Source organism: Zootermopsis nevadensis, unplaced genomic scaffold, assembly GCF_977971745.1.
Source record: "Zootermopsis nevadensis isolate Lab colony 2312 unplaced genomic scaffold, Znev_1.0 Znev_ptg000015l, whole genome shotgun sequence".
NCBI classification, from domain to species: Eukaryota; Metazoa; Arthropoda; class Insecta; order Blattodea; family Termopsidae; genus Zootermopsis; species Zootermopsis nevadensis.
Window position 1 is genome coordinate 1473309 of NW_028259147.1, and position 19158 is coordinate 1492466.

The following is a 19158-nucleotide window of genomic DNA, read 5'->3' on the forward strand; positions in this document are numbered from 1 at the left end:
TTAATAGTTCCTTCTGTCTGAAAGAGACATGTGAGGTAAGTGCACGATCAATCACTCGATGAATGAGGCCTTGGATTTATGTAAATGTAACATCACCAAAAAAAAATACAGTTCAAGTAGTACAAGCTTGTTTATATGTATACAAATGGCAGCACACACTATACCTATTTATAAATACACATTTAAATTATGTCTTGTTAAAAAATAGCTCACATAAACTCTACCACTATTTTTGTACCATTTATGTATCTATAAGATCTACTATTCTCAGGCCCAGCCAGAATTATGTGTTTACATTTTCATACTTTATGAATAATAGTTCACTTATGCACTAATGTATAGTCAATAGCTTAAACATAACACCTTTAACTTCAATTTACCTTTACAATTCTATAATAAATATCCTTTTTTTTCCTGAGGAACCACAAAGCTTCACCAACTTTGTATCTCACATTATCTGGTCAAAAACATGTCTTGTTTCCCCAAAATAAATGGCAGACTTATTCCTTTGTCAGTTTTACACAATTCGAAGTAAATTTGCAGAAATGATACCTGTTCTAATGTGGGAGATTAAACAGTCTTGCAGGTATGAGATTCCTATTTTTAAATTTTGCATTCTCATGACAATGTACAGGCCATAACTCTGAGACTGTATGTGCAGAAGACTATACTTGGGGCAAAACCCCTCCTTTGGGTCCGATTTCTGACATGTGATGAGAAACAGCTTGTCTCTATATCACTATCAAGCTATAGGTAATTTATATACAGACTATAAGGTTTAATCAAGATAGTAACATACGACAAAAAGGAGACTATCATAACGAGTTAATAAATAAAATGTCTAGTGCTTTTCTGACGATGTGCCTAGGCTTTCATTTCAAGCACTTATTTTCTGTGAAATTTTTATACTATCACCTTATCAGATTTACCCATCTGTCATAATGTGAATTTTGGTGTTTTGGTCAATAATTTCTTCTACGTGGTCAACTAACATTTCAAAGTAATGCATCATCTCCATCTGTTGTGAAGATGGAAACAATTCACTTTCTCATTGTTGTGAGAACCTCAAAGCACAATACATAAAAACCAGTCCAACCAAAATTATAATAAGTTTACTAGATACAGACATCTTACTTACGGTAGTTTCCTTTTTCTTAATGCCTGTGTGCAACAAATGAAGAAATATTACTACACTATTCTTATAGGTTACATTCCTTCAAATTTTCTATATCCACATCAATAACGTGCAGAAAACAACCCTGTCTTGATTATAATTATGTCTGCATCATATACATACTATTTAAATTCAGATTCAATTACTTAAATTTAATTTCTGTTTTATTTGCCTTAAAAATGAAACTTAACTTTACCTGACCAAACTACTTCTCACAAAGAAGAGATAACTCTTTTTTTTAAAAAAAAATATTATAAGTGTGTTAATAATTTGTACTACATAATTGACATACCACATAATGGCTGGATTGTAGAGGACATGTGTAAAGTATTTAAAATTTCTTATTTAAATATGATGTATGCTTACAACTTAGTCATAATGATCTTTTCCTCACTACACTACATTTCATTCCATGTTTTGAGGTTAGAGTATCAATTCTAAGTTGCCTACATACATCTTCATTATCTTTATTATAGAAATGAACTGAATTATCCACATCTAAGTGTAAAAATGTACTGTGAACATTGCTGACTTCTGATTAGTGACACATTTGATATTACTCTAAAAAGTGATTTCTTATTTTAAAAATATTTGAAAATTTAATACTTCCTAAAATTAATAATCATTATATGTATTCTCAGCAATGTCTTCCAAACATAACAGATCTGTTTAAATGTTAATCATATAAAAATGGGGACAAAACCAAGATCATCTCAGTATTCTCCAGCTTCTACCATAATTTCTATCAATTGTTATATCTTAAAAGGTAATTATGCTACAGTATCATCAAAAACAAATGGACTGTAAAATGCATCCACATTTCAGTAGGTAAACAATGCAGTATAACCTGGCTTCCAGTCATATGTATTTTATGCTGTGTACTCTCACACACATAACAAATAATAGTGTTACCCATTGGCTCATATAATACATCTAGTGAAATTAGTGTTTAGAATTAAACATAAATCCACATGTTTTAATAAATGTCATGGAACTACTTTCTATTTCATTACATACACAGATACTCACTTATACTTAACTTTAAAAATATATCATTTATCATAAGTTTAATATGATATATTTCCCTTGAACCTGCAAAGGATAACATTAAATCCAAAATTTATTTAATATTTGCAGAATATTTACATTGAGGCCATATTAATGCAGGACTGCAGTGTTGAAGACAATTCATGGCCATTTTGCAGGCAAACTGAAGCAATGCTACCATACACATAACAAAAATTCTACCATCTTACTAAACTTCCTCTGAAATATATATGCCAATTTTTTATTTTATTATCCAGTTAAGAGAAACACTTGTTAGATTTTGCTACAGAAACTTCAACTTCAAAATTCTGATTTATGTAAAGAATTTTAAAAACGCATTAATGTAAAATTTCCCACAGAGTGAAGTTTCAACATACAAAAGCAAATATTTACAGCTGACAGGGTATAATAAAATCCTAAATGGATAAATGAAATACTATTGTGATACAAAATGGAGAATTAATTAAAACTGAAAATTTAAAATCCCATATACAATGTCAACTTTCAACATTACAAGAATCACCATCCTTTTCTTTCTTCCTTCATGGAAGAAGGAAATTAATTTCTTTATAAATATTTTTTACTGCTTACAAATTGATTTCTGCACAAAATTTCCATTTGGAAATCATGTGTATGGTTTCACCAGACATAAATATTTATCTTCTGAAGTAAAAGGAATATCTGATGAACAGTACAAATAACAAATTATGCAATTTTCTCCCCGGCTGCGCTTTACCCCTGGGAAAGGACCCTGGTACCCATTGAACAGGGGGCTGGGCATGCCCCAGAGCTGGTCTGGACACAGAGGCTAGAGGAAAAATCCTCCGCCCCATAAGGGACTGAACCCTGGTCATCCAATCTGTAGCCAGGCCAGTCATTATACTGATTTAGCTACCCCAGTTCCACTTCTCCTCCCTTAAGTACAAATTTTCTCTTGAGCACATACAATTATATATATCTTATATGTCATAAAATATTATTAGGATGATCAAAGTAAGGAGGTCATGCATGGAGCTGGGGAATGCAAACAAAATGTTCATTGCAAAGCCCAAAAGGAAAGAGACCACTTAAAAGACCTAGATATAGGTGGGAAGGTGTGGATTGGATTCATCTGGTGGCACACTCCTGTGAACACAGTAATGACCCTTTATGCCATATAAAAGGGAGGGTATTGAATAGCTGAGCAACTAGGAGCTTCTCAAGAAGGATTTTGTTCCATGACATTCGTTACTTAGTTATACATTTATCACAGACTGACGGATACTTTATAAAATTATCAACAAAGGTAAAATTTTACTATTGTAATTACTTTTATAAGTACTCATTGGTATCTGTTGACGTATCACTCATTTTATTTTTAGGGGTTGGCCTGTACACAAAAGTGTAGATAAATTAAAATGTATTTATGCTCACCTAACTAAAACATGTAATGAAGATCATGATTATGAACCGAGACTAACAGTGATTAATAAAATAACTTCTCATATTCATGTACCATGCCTTACATAGCAGAGATGTGATTCTTACTAAGATCAGCTGTAAATAGAACCTACTGCAAAAAGTACTACATCACTATGTATATATAATTAATAAAAGTGTCCATATAGGATACGTAACTATGCGGACACATGTAAAAACACAGACTGATACTTAGAGCTATATCTCACTATGCAAGCAAATTTACAGTCTTCCGATGCAAAAAAAATACTGCATAAAATGCAAAAAATAAATATTAAGTTTTTGAAATACATCCCATCACTATAACAGCAGTCGCTCACACCCATTCACATTATCTCAAACATTGTACTTCACCCTGCTTATCCAAATCAGAAGTTTGTATGTCAAGTATTTTGTGATGTGTCTGTTCACTACAGAATTGTTTAGCTGATTTCACAAGTGATACACTTACATATTGGACATGATCTGTATTTTTACTGTGTTCCTGAAGAAGAAAAGAAAGAAAGAGTAAATGTGCGGCTCTCTGATTTAACTCTTATACATTACACTTACGTGGAGATAAATGTCCAGTTCCATTCAATTTGTATTTCCACCAAGATATTCAGCATAATTATTCTAAACAGCAGACAAAGTTTGTAACACTGCCGTGATACAAAAAATGATGCATTTATCTCCAGTTTTTAGACAGCTGCAGAATATTCACTCTTTGAAATACATGTTTTTGTGAAATTAATAAAAAAAATAACGCATCTGATGAACAATGCACCATCTTACAATATTATTCCAAATGAATTATAATGTAGCAAATAGGTACTAACCTCCACCAAAAATTCTCAATGTGGCAATAGACATACACAACTATAAAGCATTTGAAACAATCACCTCCGTCGGAAGAATAAGCACCCGCTCACGTCCAATTATCCTGCTCCAGAGTTTCTGAACGCTTGTCAGGATTCAGGCGCAGTTTTGGTAGTCTGCGACCGATCCATACATCATCTAGAAGGGCAAGAGCTTGCCCCAGACCGGTTGCTCAGTGCTGAAAATGCGCTGTTACCAGACTGCAGACTAGACATTGAACCTCTGGATAAATGAAGAACACATTTTTATAGATTAATCAATCACTTCCTTGTATTTGAACACGGTCTGCTATTTTCTGCAGCCTCCAGTCACCTCCACTCTATTAGGTATCAGTTTTATGAACTCACCTGTAGTCTGCAGAGCGAAGTATCTCGTAGTAATACATAACCTGTGCTTTGTGGGCCGTGAATGAATCTATGAGGTCCAGAGTATGAGCACAATGGAATTTCCACTGCAGAATATATGTTCCTATATGGCTCGTGACATGTGAACCCTGAAAATAAAGTGTTCATCATTTTGAAGGCTGCATATATTTCCTTATCTGATCAATATCAAACATGCCTTCTTCCCCAGCTTCTAGTAGGTTATTATGAAAAGTATTAACACTAAAATGTTGCTAACGTAGACGGGGCATGTTTGCAAGTATGAGATTCAAACATCTGTGTTGCATCATGAAGTCATAAAACAAATAATGACCTAAACCACACAATTATCATTAAGAAGGTCTTTAGGAATATATATTTATAGAATAACACAGAAATTAAGGAAAATCTTTAATAATAAGAGCCCTCAGAAGATGGTACCTGATAATCTAATATCCCATGTAGTGTCGTTCTGTCGCCTTTTGCTTCGTGTACACACATACTGTGCATGAATTGGGAACAGGAAGACATAATAAATTAATGAACATGATCACAGTACCTGAATGCTCTCTCCGTCATGACAAACGACAGGCGTCTCAACGCGAAAGTAATCTTGCCCTTCCTTCCAACACTTTTCTATGGCAGAGCGATGTTCAGGATCAGGAGCTAATGGATTCATTTGCTGTATTGTCTGAAGAGCACCTACAGGAAAGCATCAGAATTAAAGTCGAAGATGAACGGGTCCTCTTGAAAATCCATTCAGTTAGCAATCAAATGAATTTGTGATCCACTTAACTGAAACTCATTATTTACCTGATGGGCTCTGAGCAGGCACGGGAACACGTGTACGGTACACAGTAAACATTACATCTTGCCTCATCACATCAAAATCCCAAGTAATCACACTGCCTGGATCATTATTTGATACCAACACCTCATGAACCTACACAAAATTATATAATATTAGAAAAATTATATATTAGGCTGCATTTATATATGCAAAGACAGTGATAACAAAGTTACATCATACACGACCTATGTCAAAATTCCTGAACTACACATTTTTAGCTATCTGACAATGCTAGGAGTTTGGTGGCCACGTAAGACAAACACACCTTCTTTATTAAACACATCAGCGATTAGAATTACTTGTAAGATAATGAAGAATCTCAAATCAAGAAATAACACACATCTTCCTGATGAACACTTGGAGGGATTCAAATCACTAAAATGAAAACTGAGCCTCGTATTCACAGATTACAGCAGTGTATAACAACCATCACATGAGTACTTAAAATCAGACAAACTATTCTGTACACACAGAGACAAAAGGGCCGTCTAACACACCTACCTTTTATTTAAACCTACGTTGCACAAACTTACCTGGCCACGACCTAAGCTAACGGAATGATAGATGCTATCTTCAGTTAGCGGACATCCTTCCCGTTCAAGGTCACCCTCTGTCATGTACAGTCCCTTAGGAACTAATCCTCCTTCCAACACCATTGTCTGACAACAAAAGAACGAATACACATTTGAGAGCTTGTCAAAGAATAAAGTAATTATCGAATATGGTCTGGCCCTGTGACCTATAGAATTCATACCTACAACACAATACTTCTTCACTGAAAGTATGGAGGCAAAAAATCTGTGTACATCCAAAATTAACCAGATACCAGCATCACAATATCAAGCTCGCTATAAGCAGTCTTAAGCTGAAGTCATTCAAAAAGCATCTTATATAATCTTAATAATGACATTTATTACGTTTAAACAATTTCTTATATACTTTAATGTACATGTGGGTTTCATGTTACTAAATGTTTGCTGAGTTTTTTTTAATTATTTTAATATTACAGCTACAATTACAAAATTATTCTAAATACATTCCTAATTACATCAGACACAGGTGAAATAGTGACATAAGTGTTGGTGATCAGTAGAACTGTATCCAGCTAACAGTGAATTAATTCCAACAGCAATACCGTGAATCAGACATCTTGGACATGACACTGAAGCAAATCAAAATGTTTAAGGGTATGCTACTATCAGATTCTGAAAGAGACCATCACTCACCAGGACCAATAACTCTGCAATTTGAGACACAAATTAAATGATATTCTGCGCGTACAAGTACGAGAGGCAGAAAGGTATTTCGTCTCCAGAAAATTAGATGCGAGATTTATAGTTCTCACAGCACCAAAGATGCCGACTGTGGTCGTCTGGGTTGCGATACCATATGGTCCTGTAGGTACCAAGACCACAACTGACAAAGAATAAGATATTTACATTATTACTGCATGAAGGGCACATGTCAGTTCACATAGGCCTTTTTTATACGTGGTGAATACATGAGATAATTGCTATGGTTCACGCAATTAACTCATCATTTTGTTCAATATTGCTATTTTTCTGGACTTCATCCGTCGTTAGAACCCCTTGGCTGATCACCCCCCCCCCAACGCAGGAGTCAGAATTTGGATGCTCCAGTGTCAAAAAGTGAAAGATTTCAATATGGAACATTTTGCACATTTATAATGAAATATGAATAGTGCTATTTAAGTGACTTTGTGCATTTGTGTTAATTTGAAGCAAATAAATTAAACTGGTTAAACATTTTTTTTAACCAAAATTAAAAAATCTACTCTTTTTCTATACAAACGTAACTCACAACAAGAAAACAGGTTACCAGCTTCTAGTCATCATACCCACTTCTCCTAATGACTTAAGAATACATTACTTTTGCGCAAATTGGATTCAATGTACAGCGGAAGATGCAGAAACATGGAAGGCAAAACGTGGAGAGAATTAATCAACCAATAAGAGCATACTGTTACCGTGAGCAGGCATGCCACATTTGTCAAGTTCAACAACAATCTGAAGTTGCTTACGCAATTCACGCCTTGCTGAGGTGAAGTGTCGAGGAAAGTCGGCGGTACTGTTCCGGGTTCGGCCGGTACTTGTGACTGCCACATGATTCAAGTACAACACACATCTCTCAGAAAAAAACAAGTATGCTATAGCTAATAGAGTTCTTAACCTCAAATAACGTACACTGTAAAAGCTCGATACTTAAACCACGTATGATAAGAAGTACAAAAATATTTAGGGGTTCCAGTTTTGACAAAGTACTTTATATATTTCTGCTCTTCTTCCTAGTAAATATTTTTTACTACGCGAAAGAGAACGTTAACCACAGCTTGTGAGCTGCTGTTGGCAAAGAAGAGACATGGACAGTGGTTAAGATACAGGTCACCAACTAGTTAAGAGTAATATGTGATAAACGAGACAGGATAACATTAAGATAGATCCGAAATAAGTCATGAAGCTGGGAGGTGCCTTCAGATAATGTCCAGTGATGGGTTTTGGTATTATCAGCGCTGAGCAATGAAGTTCTCGTACCAGGCTGTTATTTATTAAATGGCATGACAACGTCACATCAGACAGAGCTACATAAAAGGATTGTAACCTCCCACCCTACAAAAATATTAACCATGAAGATGGTAAATACATTATTTATTAAAACACTGCAAAACCTTCAACATTTGTTCTAGCTCATCTACAAAAGCCAAAGTTATATAATATCGTTATCAGTTAAACAGTTATCTTCTGGGCATCAAAACTTCAACCTCACTTCCACTACGGACCATACACACGTTAACTGTAAACAGTTTCGGAAGCAAAATTGCAAGTACAGTCCCTAATATTACATGTGCTCTGAATTTAATGTTTTTTATGTATCTAAATTTCTAAGTAGGATATAACAATTTTTTAGATAATCAAAATAGAAACAAACCTAATCACGACTTAACTAAATACTAACCTGGCATGATCCACCCAAGAAATCCGGAACAAATTCCTGCGGGATGTAGTCCACTAGGCCACCGCTTGCTTGGTAATCATTGCCACCATAGAACAGGAACTTGGTACGCGTGTTCTCATCTAGAACATTTGTAGAACACAGGAGTTGCTGAGAGCCAAAGCCGACTAGCTTGGCTGCTGGCCTCACGTTCACATGCCTAAGCAGAGGTGAACGATCATCCAACCAGATGTAGGGTGACGTGTAGTCAGCACGACGAACCCCCAGCCATTGCTAGTTTTCATGACCGGATTACGCTACCCAATTTCTTCACGATGCTGGGTTGGCACCGGTCCCATACACTGGTCGAAAATCTCATGAGAAAATTCCTTCTCCCTCGAGACTCGAACCAGCACGCATTTCCGTATCGCCGGTCTGACGCATGATGCCTCAGACCGCGCGGCTACGGCGCGGGACGGTTGACACATAATACGAACATTTTAAAGAAATTTTTTTGTGCCAATTTCTCCAAAAGCTGCTGTAACCTTCATATCTTCACTGCTGACCATCAGATCCCGGCTTACGCAGAATAATGTATACATCTGAAAATAAAATCGTGATCATACTAACCGATGAATGTGCCAACTAATGTCCAGAGGATAGGAAATACTCTCGGAGCTCGAATAATGAGAACTCTCCCCATTGTCTCGGGATAATTGGCTTCTACAATCTCAATTATCCTCAGCAAAGCCTGAAACACACGGACAGCGACAAAAATCAATAAAAATGGACTCCGGCAGGAATTAGACATATATTTATAATTTAATTTTGTTTTTTACTTATTTATGGTTTAAAATGCTGTAAGCAGCACAGAATTGTAGGATGATTAATGAATTGGAAAGGATATGGAAGGAAGTGACCATGGCCTAATTGAAAGTACTATCCTGGCGTCTACCTGGAGGGACTGAGAAAAACTATAAACAGACTGCATTAAGGATAGCCAGTATCCAGGCCATGATGTGAACCCAGGACCTCATGAATACAAAGCAGGAGGGATAATCGCTTGGCTGTGACACGAGATTTCATATATATATAACATGATGATTTAAACCATCTTCTACGCAATAAAAAGTTGTTCGTTCAACTGTTTTCGGTGGTATACAAATCTGCACGTACCTTTATACCGGGCCTCCACAAATGCCTCATATTAAGTCCTTCCAGATCAACTAGAAGCGACCATGTTGAGATTGGTTTTCCTTGTGTCCTCGTAGCTTCTTCCATCAATTGTAAGCCTTCTTCACATACATGCAGAGTCTAAAGAATGTACACCAACATTAAATCTCGACAACAGCAATACCGCTAAAAAGTTCAAAGACTCGATAATCATCAGTGCTACTTCTAATGTACGCACACACACTGATAGTTTCTCAACTTGTCAAGAAATCAACAAATTCTTATGGAACCTTGAAATCCATTACCATATTCACAAGAGAACGTCATTAAACCAGACAAATTCACACCCCACTTCTGACAGACCCATCTTAATATTACCTCCAGGTCCTCCAAATGATTAACCGGTTGGATACTGAACAAACAAAATAAAAGGCTACAAGAAACGACTCACAAGCTGAAGAAGGCCCTCTTCCCCGATAGCTTTCAGCAATCCCTTGACATCCATTTGACCAAGTCGCAACAGGTACAATGGTCGTCCATCTGAAAGCATTTAAATATGAGATATGATGTTGTGACTTATCAAATAGATGCAAAAGGCCAATCGCGAGACACAGAATACGGTTCGTCTGCGCTGGTCAGTTCACTACAGTTACCACCAGATGTTGTGGTCAAGTACTTACGGCTATTGCTTTATACTAAGATTCCGGGTTCAAATCTCAGCCCAGCGACAGGATATTCTGAGGGTTTCTGATATTTCTCTGGTACCCTCCGAGCAAATTAAAAAATATTAACTTATATTAGGTCACGACCACTTCCTTTTCAATTAATTATTCACAAATCATCCTGTCACTTGACACAATATAATTTAAATTACTGAACATGTCAATAAATAAATAAATAAATAAAATACAGTTGCTGATCCTGCATCATATGCACATGCAATAGTCACGAATGTGCCACATAACTTGTAAAGGGAAAACGACCGAGAACGCGCGCGATTAAACGAGCAATCATAACTCAGTTGAATGGGAAGTGACGCTCATTCAAGCAGTGTTACGACACTTACAGCGATAAACACTACTGTACTTGATTTTCACCTTTGTCACTGTGGTGCCAACCGCCTGGAAAGTAGTCCTTAACGACCTGAGGTGTTTGATATTCAGAGAGAATCTTATCAACCTGATGTTTCTTACGCCACATCAGTGACAGTGACAGCATTTCTCTGGCCTTCTCCACATTGAAATCTCTAGCCCTCAGGAACCGAAGAAGTGTCGAATCACTGGGAACCTGGCAACAGATGAACACGACACAAGACATTGCTTCTTTAGTTCTTTCGATTGACCTATCTGAATAGGGTGATCCCTATATATGATTTGTTGTTGTTTCTTGGTTCTACAACCCGGTCGTGGGTTTTCGTCGCTTGCTTTTCAGATATTTCTCGGTCTTGAGGCGTGCATTTATGAATAGTGAGTGACCAGCCCACTGACTCTGCATAATTTCTACTCAATCCTGATTTGACTGCCAGAGCCATCTAGCAGTGAATCAGGAGAGACTTGGGTGAGAAATCGCAGCGGAAGTTTGCTTACACATCTCGTATCACGCTCGTAAGGTTCTTTTACATGCCGTAAATCTACGACATGGGACCACCGGCTTCTTTATCACCCTTAAAAATCCATCGACCCCGGCCGGGATTGAACCCACAAACCTCGGGTCCAGGGGCGAGCACGCTAACCACTAGTCCACCGAGAGCGACATATATGATTTGTACTTCTCACTAATTTCCTTTTGTCTTATTTCTATAAAAGACAAATATTTATGTGACTATAACTATATTCCTATATTGCTCAGATGCTGGAAGGTTTTCTTTTTGATCTCCTAAAAATATTTAATTCTGGACTCTTGTAATTTTCCCAAGAAAACCCTCGATTCACTTACCTTGCCCTTTTGAAGATCTGCCACCCATTTTCGAAGCTGAACTAGTCTTGACTCTTGTAAAAGGCTCAGCTCACCCAGATAACGCTGAATGTAATCGGTGTCTAACTGGAACTGAGATTCTGTAAAAGGTCAATAACCATGAATAACGCGCCACTAATTTTCAGAAGAAGGCCAATCTACATTTATTCAATGACATGACGTAATATTCCCGTTCGAAGTCAAAGCAAAAAAAAAAAAATTAAAATTTGCGCGTTAAAGTTAAAATGAAGGCGAACCGATCTGCAAACCGACCAGATGACAGATGAGGTGTCGTTTTGCTGGCTGTAGCAGAGGCACTGTACTCAGAAGCAGATGCCCCCAAAGGAAATTCTCCTGAACTCTGACTCATATCACCCTGTACCCTACAAACAACGGAAAACTTATTTTAACAGATTAAAGACAGTAAACGCGATATTAACGGACATGCCATCATCTTTATTCATTTTGACAATGCCATTTCTGTTATTTTATAATTATTTTCTAGATATTTAAGTCAAACGAAGTATAAAAATTATTCCAGGAACCTGAAACTTCATATAGTTACTTCATTTTCCAGGCAGATTGCATATTGTGAGACGAGTAAAATGACCACCAAGTCGAAATACAAACCTTCATGCTTAGAACAAAAAACCAAAAACTTTCTTTGCATTACAGAACTCTCATTTTAAATGCCCACTTACAGCAGTCGGACATAAAGTACTTCGAATATGATATGAATTGTAAGATTTGAGGTTCTCGTGGTAGCGAAGATGACGATGTCGAGGTTCGGGGCTGTGACACCGCGTAGACTAACCATGATATGAACCGCTATCTGACAATATGCTAGTTTCAGATTCATATTATCAGTTAAGGACCCATGTTTATTTCGACTTTTGTATATCGCATTATTAAATTTTTCATTTCTTATACCCTTTCTCTGAGATTCCAACGTAATACACGCAGTCTGCGTAAAATGTTTCGTCTTAAACATAACTAAAACTATAATAAACGTTCTCAGTTGTGTAAATTACTGTAATACAATACCTCAGATCATCATCATCATCATTTGGAATTGCCTCACTGGGCTCAGACCACGGCGGTACATATGTTACGCCTTCGTTCTTCAATTCATTAACAAAGTGTTCGATAATTTCTTTACCCTGAAAACATCACATGGCATGTCTCAGCAATAACATCTACAAGGGACGGAAGTAACAAATATATTTATGAGTTATTAGGAAAATTACACAAATAAAATAACTTTCATTTTTAAATAATTCATTCATTCAGAAAAATATTAATTCACATGAAAAAATATAAGTCCCTTTATAACAAACGGTACTTGTGGATTATCGGGACACATCGCTTTAAAAATAGGTTAGGTTAGGTTTAGGTTAGGTTAGGTTAGGTTAGGTTTAGGTTAGGTTTGGTTAGGTTAGGTTAGGTTAATGTGTGTGGATAAATGACATATACTTGAAAGTTATTATATTTTATTTCAATAAATGACAACTAACCTAACCTATTTTTAAAGTGATGTGTCCCGATAACCCACAAGTACCTAACAAACCACTTAAAGTACCCATCCTTTGTTCACCTTTTTCTTAAAATAAATTGTATTAATATAATGAAATTGCTTACTTATAAAATTCTCATATATATCTTTCACAATAATAGTGTTTAGAGACATAACAACAGGAAATAAATCTTCCCTCGTTTTACGTAAAACTATTCATGAAAATGCCAATATTTTGAAGTAATACGACTACACACAGAAATTTTCTCCGCTGTAAAGTTCCAGGATATACATAGTAGTAGTTTGCGAAAAATCATACTGAATATACCAAGAGTCTGTAAGACGTAGCACAGAAGACACAAAATTTAAGAGTGAAGAACATTCACGGTTAATTTGTAGGCTAATTTGATCTCTAAGGGGCACCCTTAAATAATATATTATTTATAAACATACTTTAGCAATATTTTGTGAATACTGTTTCATAGCTAACTTTTCCATGGAATTCTCAAATCCAAAGAAAGACCTGATGTCAAGACTGGCCGACTGTTCGAAACATGTCCAGTCAGATTTTTCTGGGTGAACCTGAAGAAAAAAAGGACAATTACACACTTATTTTGTGTAGTACCCCACTCTTTTACTTCAAGTGTACGTAAAGAGTGGAAGATGAGACGAGGAAGAAGGAGAAAGAATTACAGTAAGACGGAGTTTCATTATTCAGTCATGAACATTACAAATTACAGAATACCTCAAATAAGTTGATACATATTTAATAAATAAAATAATAAATATGTCATAATTAAGATAAAGAAGTGTGATATCTGTCACGTGGTTTTGTCACACGGTATATTATCACAAAAATCCAAACTGTCCGCTATCAGCACCCAACATTGTTAATTTGATACCAAGTTTTGTGAATTTTAGCACATCACCGGCATAAATCAATGAAGTTTAAAAGTTTGATCATCACTGTAAAGAAACAAATCCAAACTTTGATACCTCTGACTTTGACCACCAGAGTGCGGATCTCAATTGCCTAGGGGCAGTCTACCTAAAAATTTTCTTCATCTCTCACTTTGTTATCGCCAATCTAAAGTATGAATTTAATGCACAACACCCATTCCAAACATCGTCAAAATCCGTTCAGCAGTTCTCAACAAAAATGTTGTTACATGGGTAACCACATAATTCATATTTTGATTAATTAGTTATTAAATGTAAATACTGTGCAAGATTTGAGGTTTTCACAGCGGTGAGTATGAAGATTTCTGTCTTCTGGGTTGTTGCGCCGTGTAGTCTGGTCGATGTTAACCTCGACCAGTCTACACAGCGCAACAACCCAGAAGACAGAAATCTTCAAATGTAAATACTGTTAGTACAATTTAAAAATGCAGTATCTCAACTTACAAAATATCTGCATCTCTCAATAACCGCGACACGGGTAGAAAAGCTTTCGTTACGAGCTTCGATGTTAAGGGTTCGATTTCTGAGGTCTAACATATTCTTCTGAATGAAGTAAACAAAATCAACACCTATTATCTGCAACAAAAGCAAATCAAACATATTTCATACCTTGCATGAAATAACAACACCTTTGATCACGCCCTACATAAATGATAACATTTAACAACAGATTGTACACAGGAAAAAATAAATTGATACAACATTTATGTAACAATAAAGATGACATGGGAAGGGGGAATTTTATAAACGCGTCTTCCCTTCTTATACGTTACTTTACCTTCTTTAATAAATACGGTGCTTCCACATTGAGCTTGCAACGACGTTCAGTTACTCTCTGAGTTCCATCTGTGCTCGTTGAATCTGATAATATTTCACAGCCTATAAACACAGGGATCTGTGGACACGTTGGGAACCGACGTTCATATGCCTACAACCAAGATATCTAGTTAGGATACAAAAATTAACATTTTTGGATATTTTTATTGTAATATGTCACACAACAGTTGACAGTAAATAACATTTTCTAAGTTTCATTTAATATGTGAGGTTCTGTGTACAGAAGGACCACCCCTTGTCCGCTGTCTGAAAATGTTTGTTCATTCATAGCGACCCTACATATCTGTAAGTCATCTACTCTAACCACATAATGTGGCCAGTAGCGGCCAGACACACATACAAAATTTTAATTTAAAAGCCCGAAGAGAACAGACTTAGCCCCAGATGGGAAAACAATATTAAAATAGATCTTAAATAATATATTGGAAGAGTGTGGGCAGGAGTCATGCAAATCAGGATAGGGTCCAGAGGCTTGGGTTCACACCCCAGGCAGGTTTTCTGCAAGTCTTTCGGTCTCGTTCTGTCGATACTTTCAGGTTTGCTGGGTCCTCTAAGTATCTGTTTGGTATGCAGGTGAATTTTCCTCCTCACCCTAAATGCGGATATTTCAAGGTTAGGTCTGTTTCACAGCTGTTGGCGCGCACGTAATTGTCACATCCATAATAATTGAATCATACCTTATCATTATCACCTAAACCAACTAATTATTTACATAATTCAGTTCTGTCCAGGTCACACGTGGCCAATCCAATTCACGCACATCACTGAGTGGAAAAATTCTTTCAGTTTCGTTATTTTGAAAAAACCTATGAAGTACAGAATTATGAAAACCATGATATTTTACTTAACGTCTTCCAAGAATCATAAACTTAAATCATGCTGTTCATCCCTGAAAAAATATATTTCTAGAACTAAATACCTTAGTTACGACTGTTTATGTTAGTGAAGTAGTGTTTTTTTAACATTCCTCAACCTTGACATTTGTAAATAATGAATACTGAACAACGCCAACTGATGTTCATTCCATTGATCTGCTTTTATTGGCATGTCAGTACTGATGACGTAACACACGAGCAAGAAACTTTGAAGTGACTTTGGATGCACAGACATGCAGAGAACATAAATTATGTAAGATTAAAATATAAATTGCAGTATTTGTAACTGATCCAATGTTTGAAGTTGATTAATCAACATCTTAATTGGCAACATTTCCTTTGTTCTCCTTTTAATTTATCATCTTCTATTCTTACACCTGTGATTAATCTGCCACAAGGTAAATGCAAGTTGAACCTTGAGTTTTGTGAAGGATGATGTCAGGAGAAAATCATCAAAAATTCTGCTTTATATTACATTAAAAAAAAACTGATGACAAAATATGTCTGGACAACAGTTGTCTGTGTTCTAGAATAGGTATTTCTTTGAACCAAATTGGTCGACCTTATATTATGACCGAGACAAAGAACACACATGCTGGGCACAAAAGGACAACCAAAAGTGTTCAGAAACAAATTACAAAAGGAATAAAAATGACACAAAAATTTACAAATTAATATGTGGCATGCTTTGGAAAAGGAACACACCTAAGAAATGCAGAATATGCTCATTTAAAAGTTAATATATGAAAATATTAACATATGAAGCTATAGAGCAACAAGGCTTATAACTGGATTAAATTAATGCTATTGTCATTTCTAATAAATAAAACATATTTCAAAATTTAAATTAACAATATGCACTGTAACTTACTCATTCACAGTTACTCTTGAGTTTTAAATATATTTTCCAAAAATAATTTGAGCATTCACTTACATGGCTGTTATAATGATAAATAAAAGTTTCATTACATTTTAATGAGTACTGTACTTTCCAACCAGATGAATGGAAAAATCCATGTAGCTTACTGCATACAAAACAACTGTTGTCCTTGGAAGACTGTATGCTTATGGTTGTAATGTTAGTAATCTCGTTTAAATCAAGTAGAAACATTAAACACTATACAATCACATCAGCATTTACCGCACTAAAGTATGGGTTCTTAACCAGTGATCAAATGTGCACATTGGTCTGCGAGATAATTGTACATACCTCAAAAAGAAAGCAAAAACATATTTTTTATCCCAGTCATGCTGCCACATAATACATCCACAGAACTGTGCGAACAAATTAAAACTCTACTTCTGTTTCACTGAACATTATATAAGCATGAAAGACAAAGGAACAGACATGTATCAGCAATAAGCATTAATATACAACTTAAACTTCTTTTCTCGTAACCTCTCCTCACCACATGTCTCTTAAAACATTCTACATCAACTCTTTTCCTGAATCACGTGCTCGTCACTCGATGGATAGTAGTACCCTGCGCTTCCACACCACCAATCAGCGTCATCAAACGCGATAAGCCACCCAATGTCCGCCCTATACGGTTCCCAAAAAAATGCCCATGCATTGAAGATAGAAACATTAATGTTTGCCGAAACGGATAATTTTCAACATTCAACATAACTCATCCCCAAAACCTGAAGTTGCATGCAGAGTTCACGTCGTATGAAACTAAGGACTAGAATGGGTATCAACAATGAATATAATTCTAAATGACATGGATGTCGGTGTTTTTACAGTGAGATAAAACATGCTTTAAATGTAAATGTTGGCCCCGAATACAGTATCTTATGACACATAAACCTTGAAGCCATATATCTAAACAGTTACCAACCTTCAGTTAATTAGAATATTAGGGTATCATGACTAGTGATATGTCTTTAATGTCGGACTTAATATGACCTTGAATTATATCATGGTAAAGTAGTATACAGATGCAATTTCCCACGAAGTCTGTCTCCATATTTAATTTATGCTACACATAGTCTCAATTCTTGTGACCTGTTTAAAATTCAATTGATTTTTGTGACCTTGCTAGTACAGGCTACCCCACCCAACACACCAGAAGTTAGTGGTGTGGTTTTGAAATAGGTCACGGCACAGCTGGAAAATTAAAGAAACTGAGGAGGTAGAGACATTGCCAGTTACTGTAAGAAACTGCCTAATTTTCATTACTGGTTCCACTCTGGTGCTTTGGCTGTTATCTACTGTTTAACATTTTAGCACATGCACCGGTTTTATGAGAAATTTCTGAAAACGTCCAAACATTTCATCAGACATTCATTCCAGAAGTCTTCGCTATTAAAATATTTTTTTCACTAAAATTATCTACATAAATTTGTACGACAGCCATGGCTTAAAAGAATGGATTAGCATATTTTTGTACAAAAGTAACCCTTTAAAACCCAGTGGTAACTATATGTACCACATGCTTTAACAATCAGTAACATGGGACTTTTCCCACAGATTGTATTTATTTGTTTCGTATGATTCTCAGAAAAAACAGCGATTATTTCCTTAAACAGCGTTAACCAGTTGATCTTTGTAATGGTGAAGTGTAGTGTTTTCTTCGCGGTACGGACTGAATCTTTAAATATTATTTAGATGCCTACTCAGAGTATCCATGGGTTTCGTATGATTCTCGCTATAAACAGCGATTTTCTCCTTAAACAGCGTTAACCAGTTGATCTTTGTAATGGTGAAGTGTAGTGTTTACTTCGCGGTACGGACTGAATCTTTAAATATTATTCAGATTCCTACGTAGTGTATGTATGGGTTTCGTGCGATTCTCAGTGTAAACAGCGATTATTTCCTTAAACAGCGTTAACCAGTTGACCTTTGTAATGGTTAAGTGTAGTGTTTTATGTTGTACTGTGTTCACAAGACTTCATCACGTTCCTACCCATCGCCAAATGGATCCAGCCCATATATCCACATATCATTTAAGTTCCATTTTAATATTATCCCTCTACCTGTACTTTGGTGTCCAAAGACGCCTCTTAGTAATGTGTATTTCATTTTCCCACTAAAATTTTGTACACATTTCTTACCTCCTAAAGGAAAGATGACCACGAACGTTAAGAAAGAATTTGCAAGTAGGCAGTTACGACGTTTTTGACATCACTATCCACAGCCACGAAAA

At 36.0% G+C, this 19158-nt stretch overlaps 1 protein-coding gene across 6 annotated transcripts in view; it reads right to left on the reverse strand.

Moving 5' to 3' along the window:
• The window catches only part of retm (real-time), a 46342-nt gene that overhangs the window by 23040 nt on the left and 4144 nt on the right, over positions 1–19158 (reverse strand). The window contains exons 1-18 of one of the 6 annotated variants that reach the window (XR_015535213.1): positions 16944–17135; positions 15076–15225; positions 14742–14873; positions 13791–13919; positions 12869–12984; positions 12098–12207; positions 11807–11925; positions 10969–11158; positions 10323–10411; positions 9875–10012; positions 9329–9449; positions 8723–8841; positions 6283–6408; positions 5713–5842; positions 5459–5601; positions 4885–5030; positions 4562–4759; positions 112–4163 (exon numbers count right to left, since the gene is read on the reverse strand). Coding sequence is in view for 4 of the 6 variants with exons in the window: in XM_087349010.1 (XP_087205136.1) it covers positions 4672–4759; positions 4885–5030; positions 5459–5601; positions 5713–5842; positions 6283–6408; positions 8723–8841; positions 9329–9449; positions 9875–10012; positions 10323–10411; positions 10969–11158; positions 11807–11925; positions 12098–12207; positions 12869–12984; positions 13791–13919; positions 14742–14873; positions 15076–15225; positions 16944–17120 (2223 nt within the window). In the remaining 2 variants the exon portion in view is untranslated. Of the gene's footprint in view, positions 1–111; positions 4760–4884; positions 5031–5458; positions 5602–5712; positions 5843–6282; positions 6409–7180; positions 7866–8722; positions 8842–9328; positions 9450–9874; positions 10013–10322; positions 10412–10968; positions 11159–11806; positions 11926–12097; positions 12208–12868; positions 12985–13790; positions 13920–14741; positions 14874–15075; positions 15226–16943; positions 17136–17219; positions 17476–19158 lie in introns of those variants that run through there. The other 5 variants (XR_015535212.1, XM_022071796.2, XM_087349010.1 and 2 more) reach the window with 5 other exon arrangements.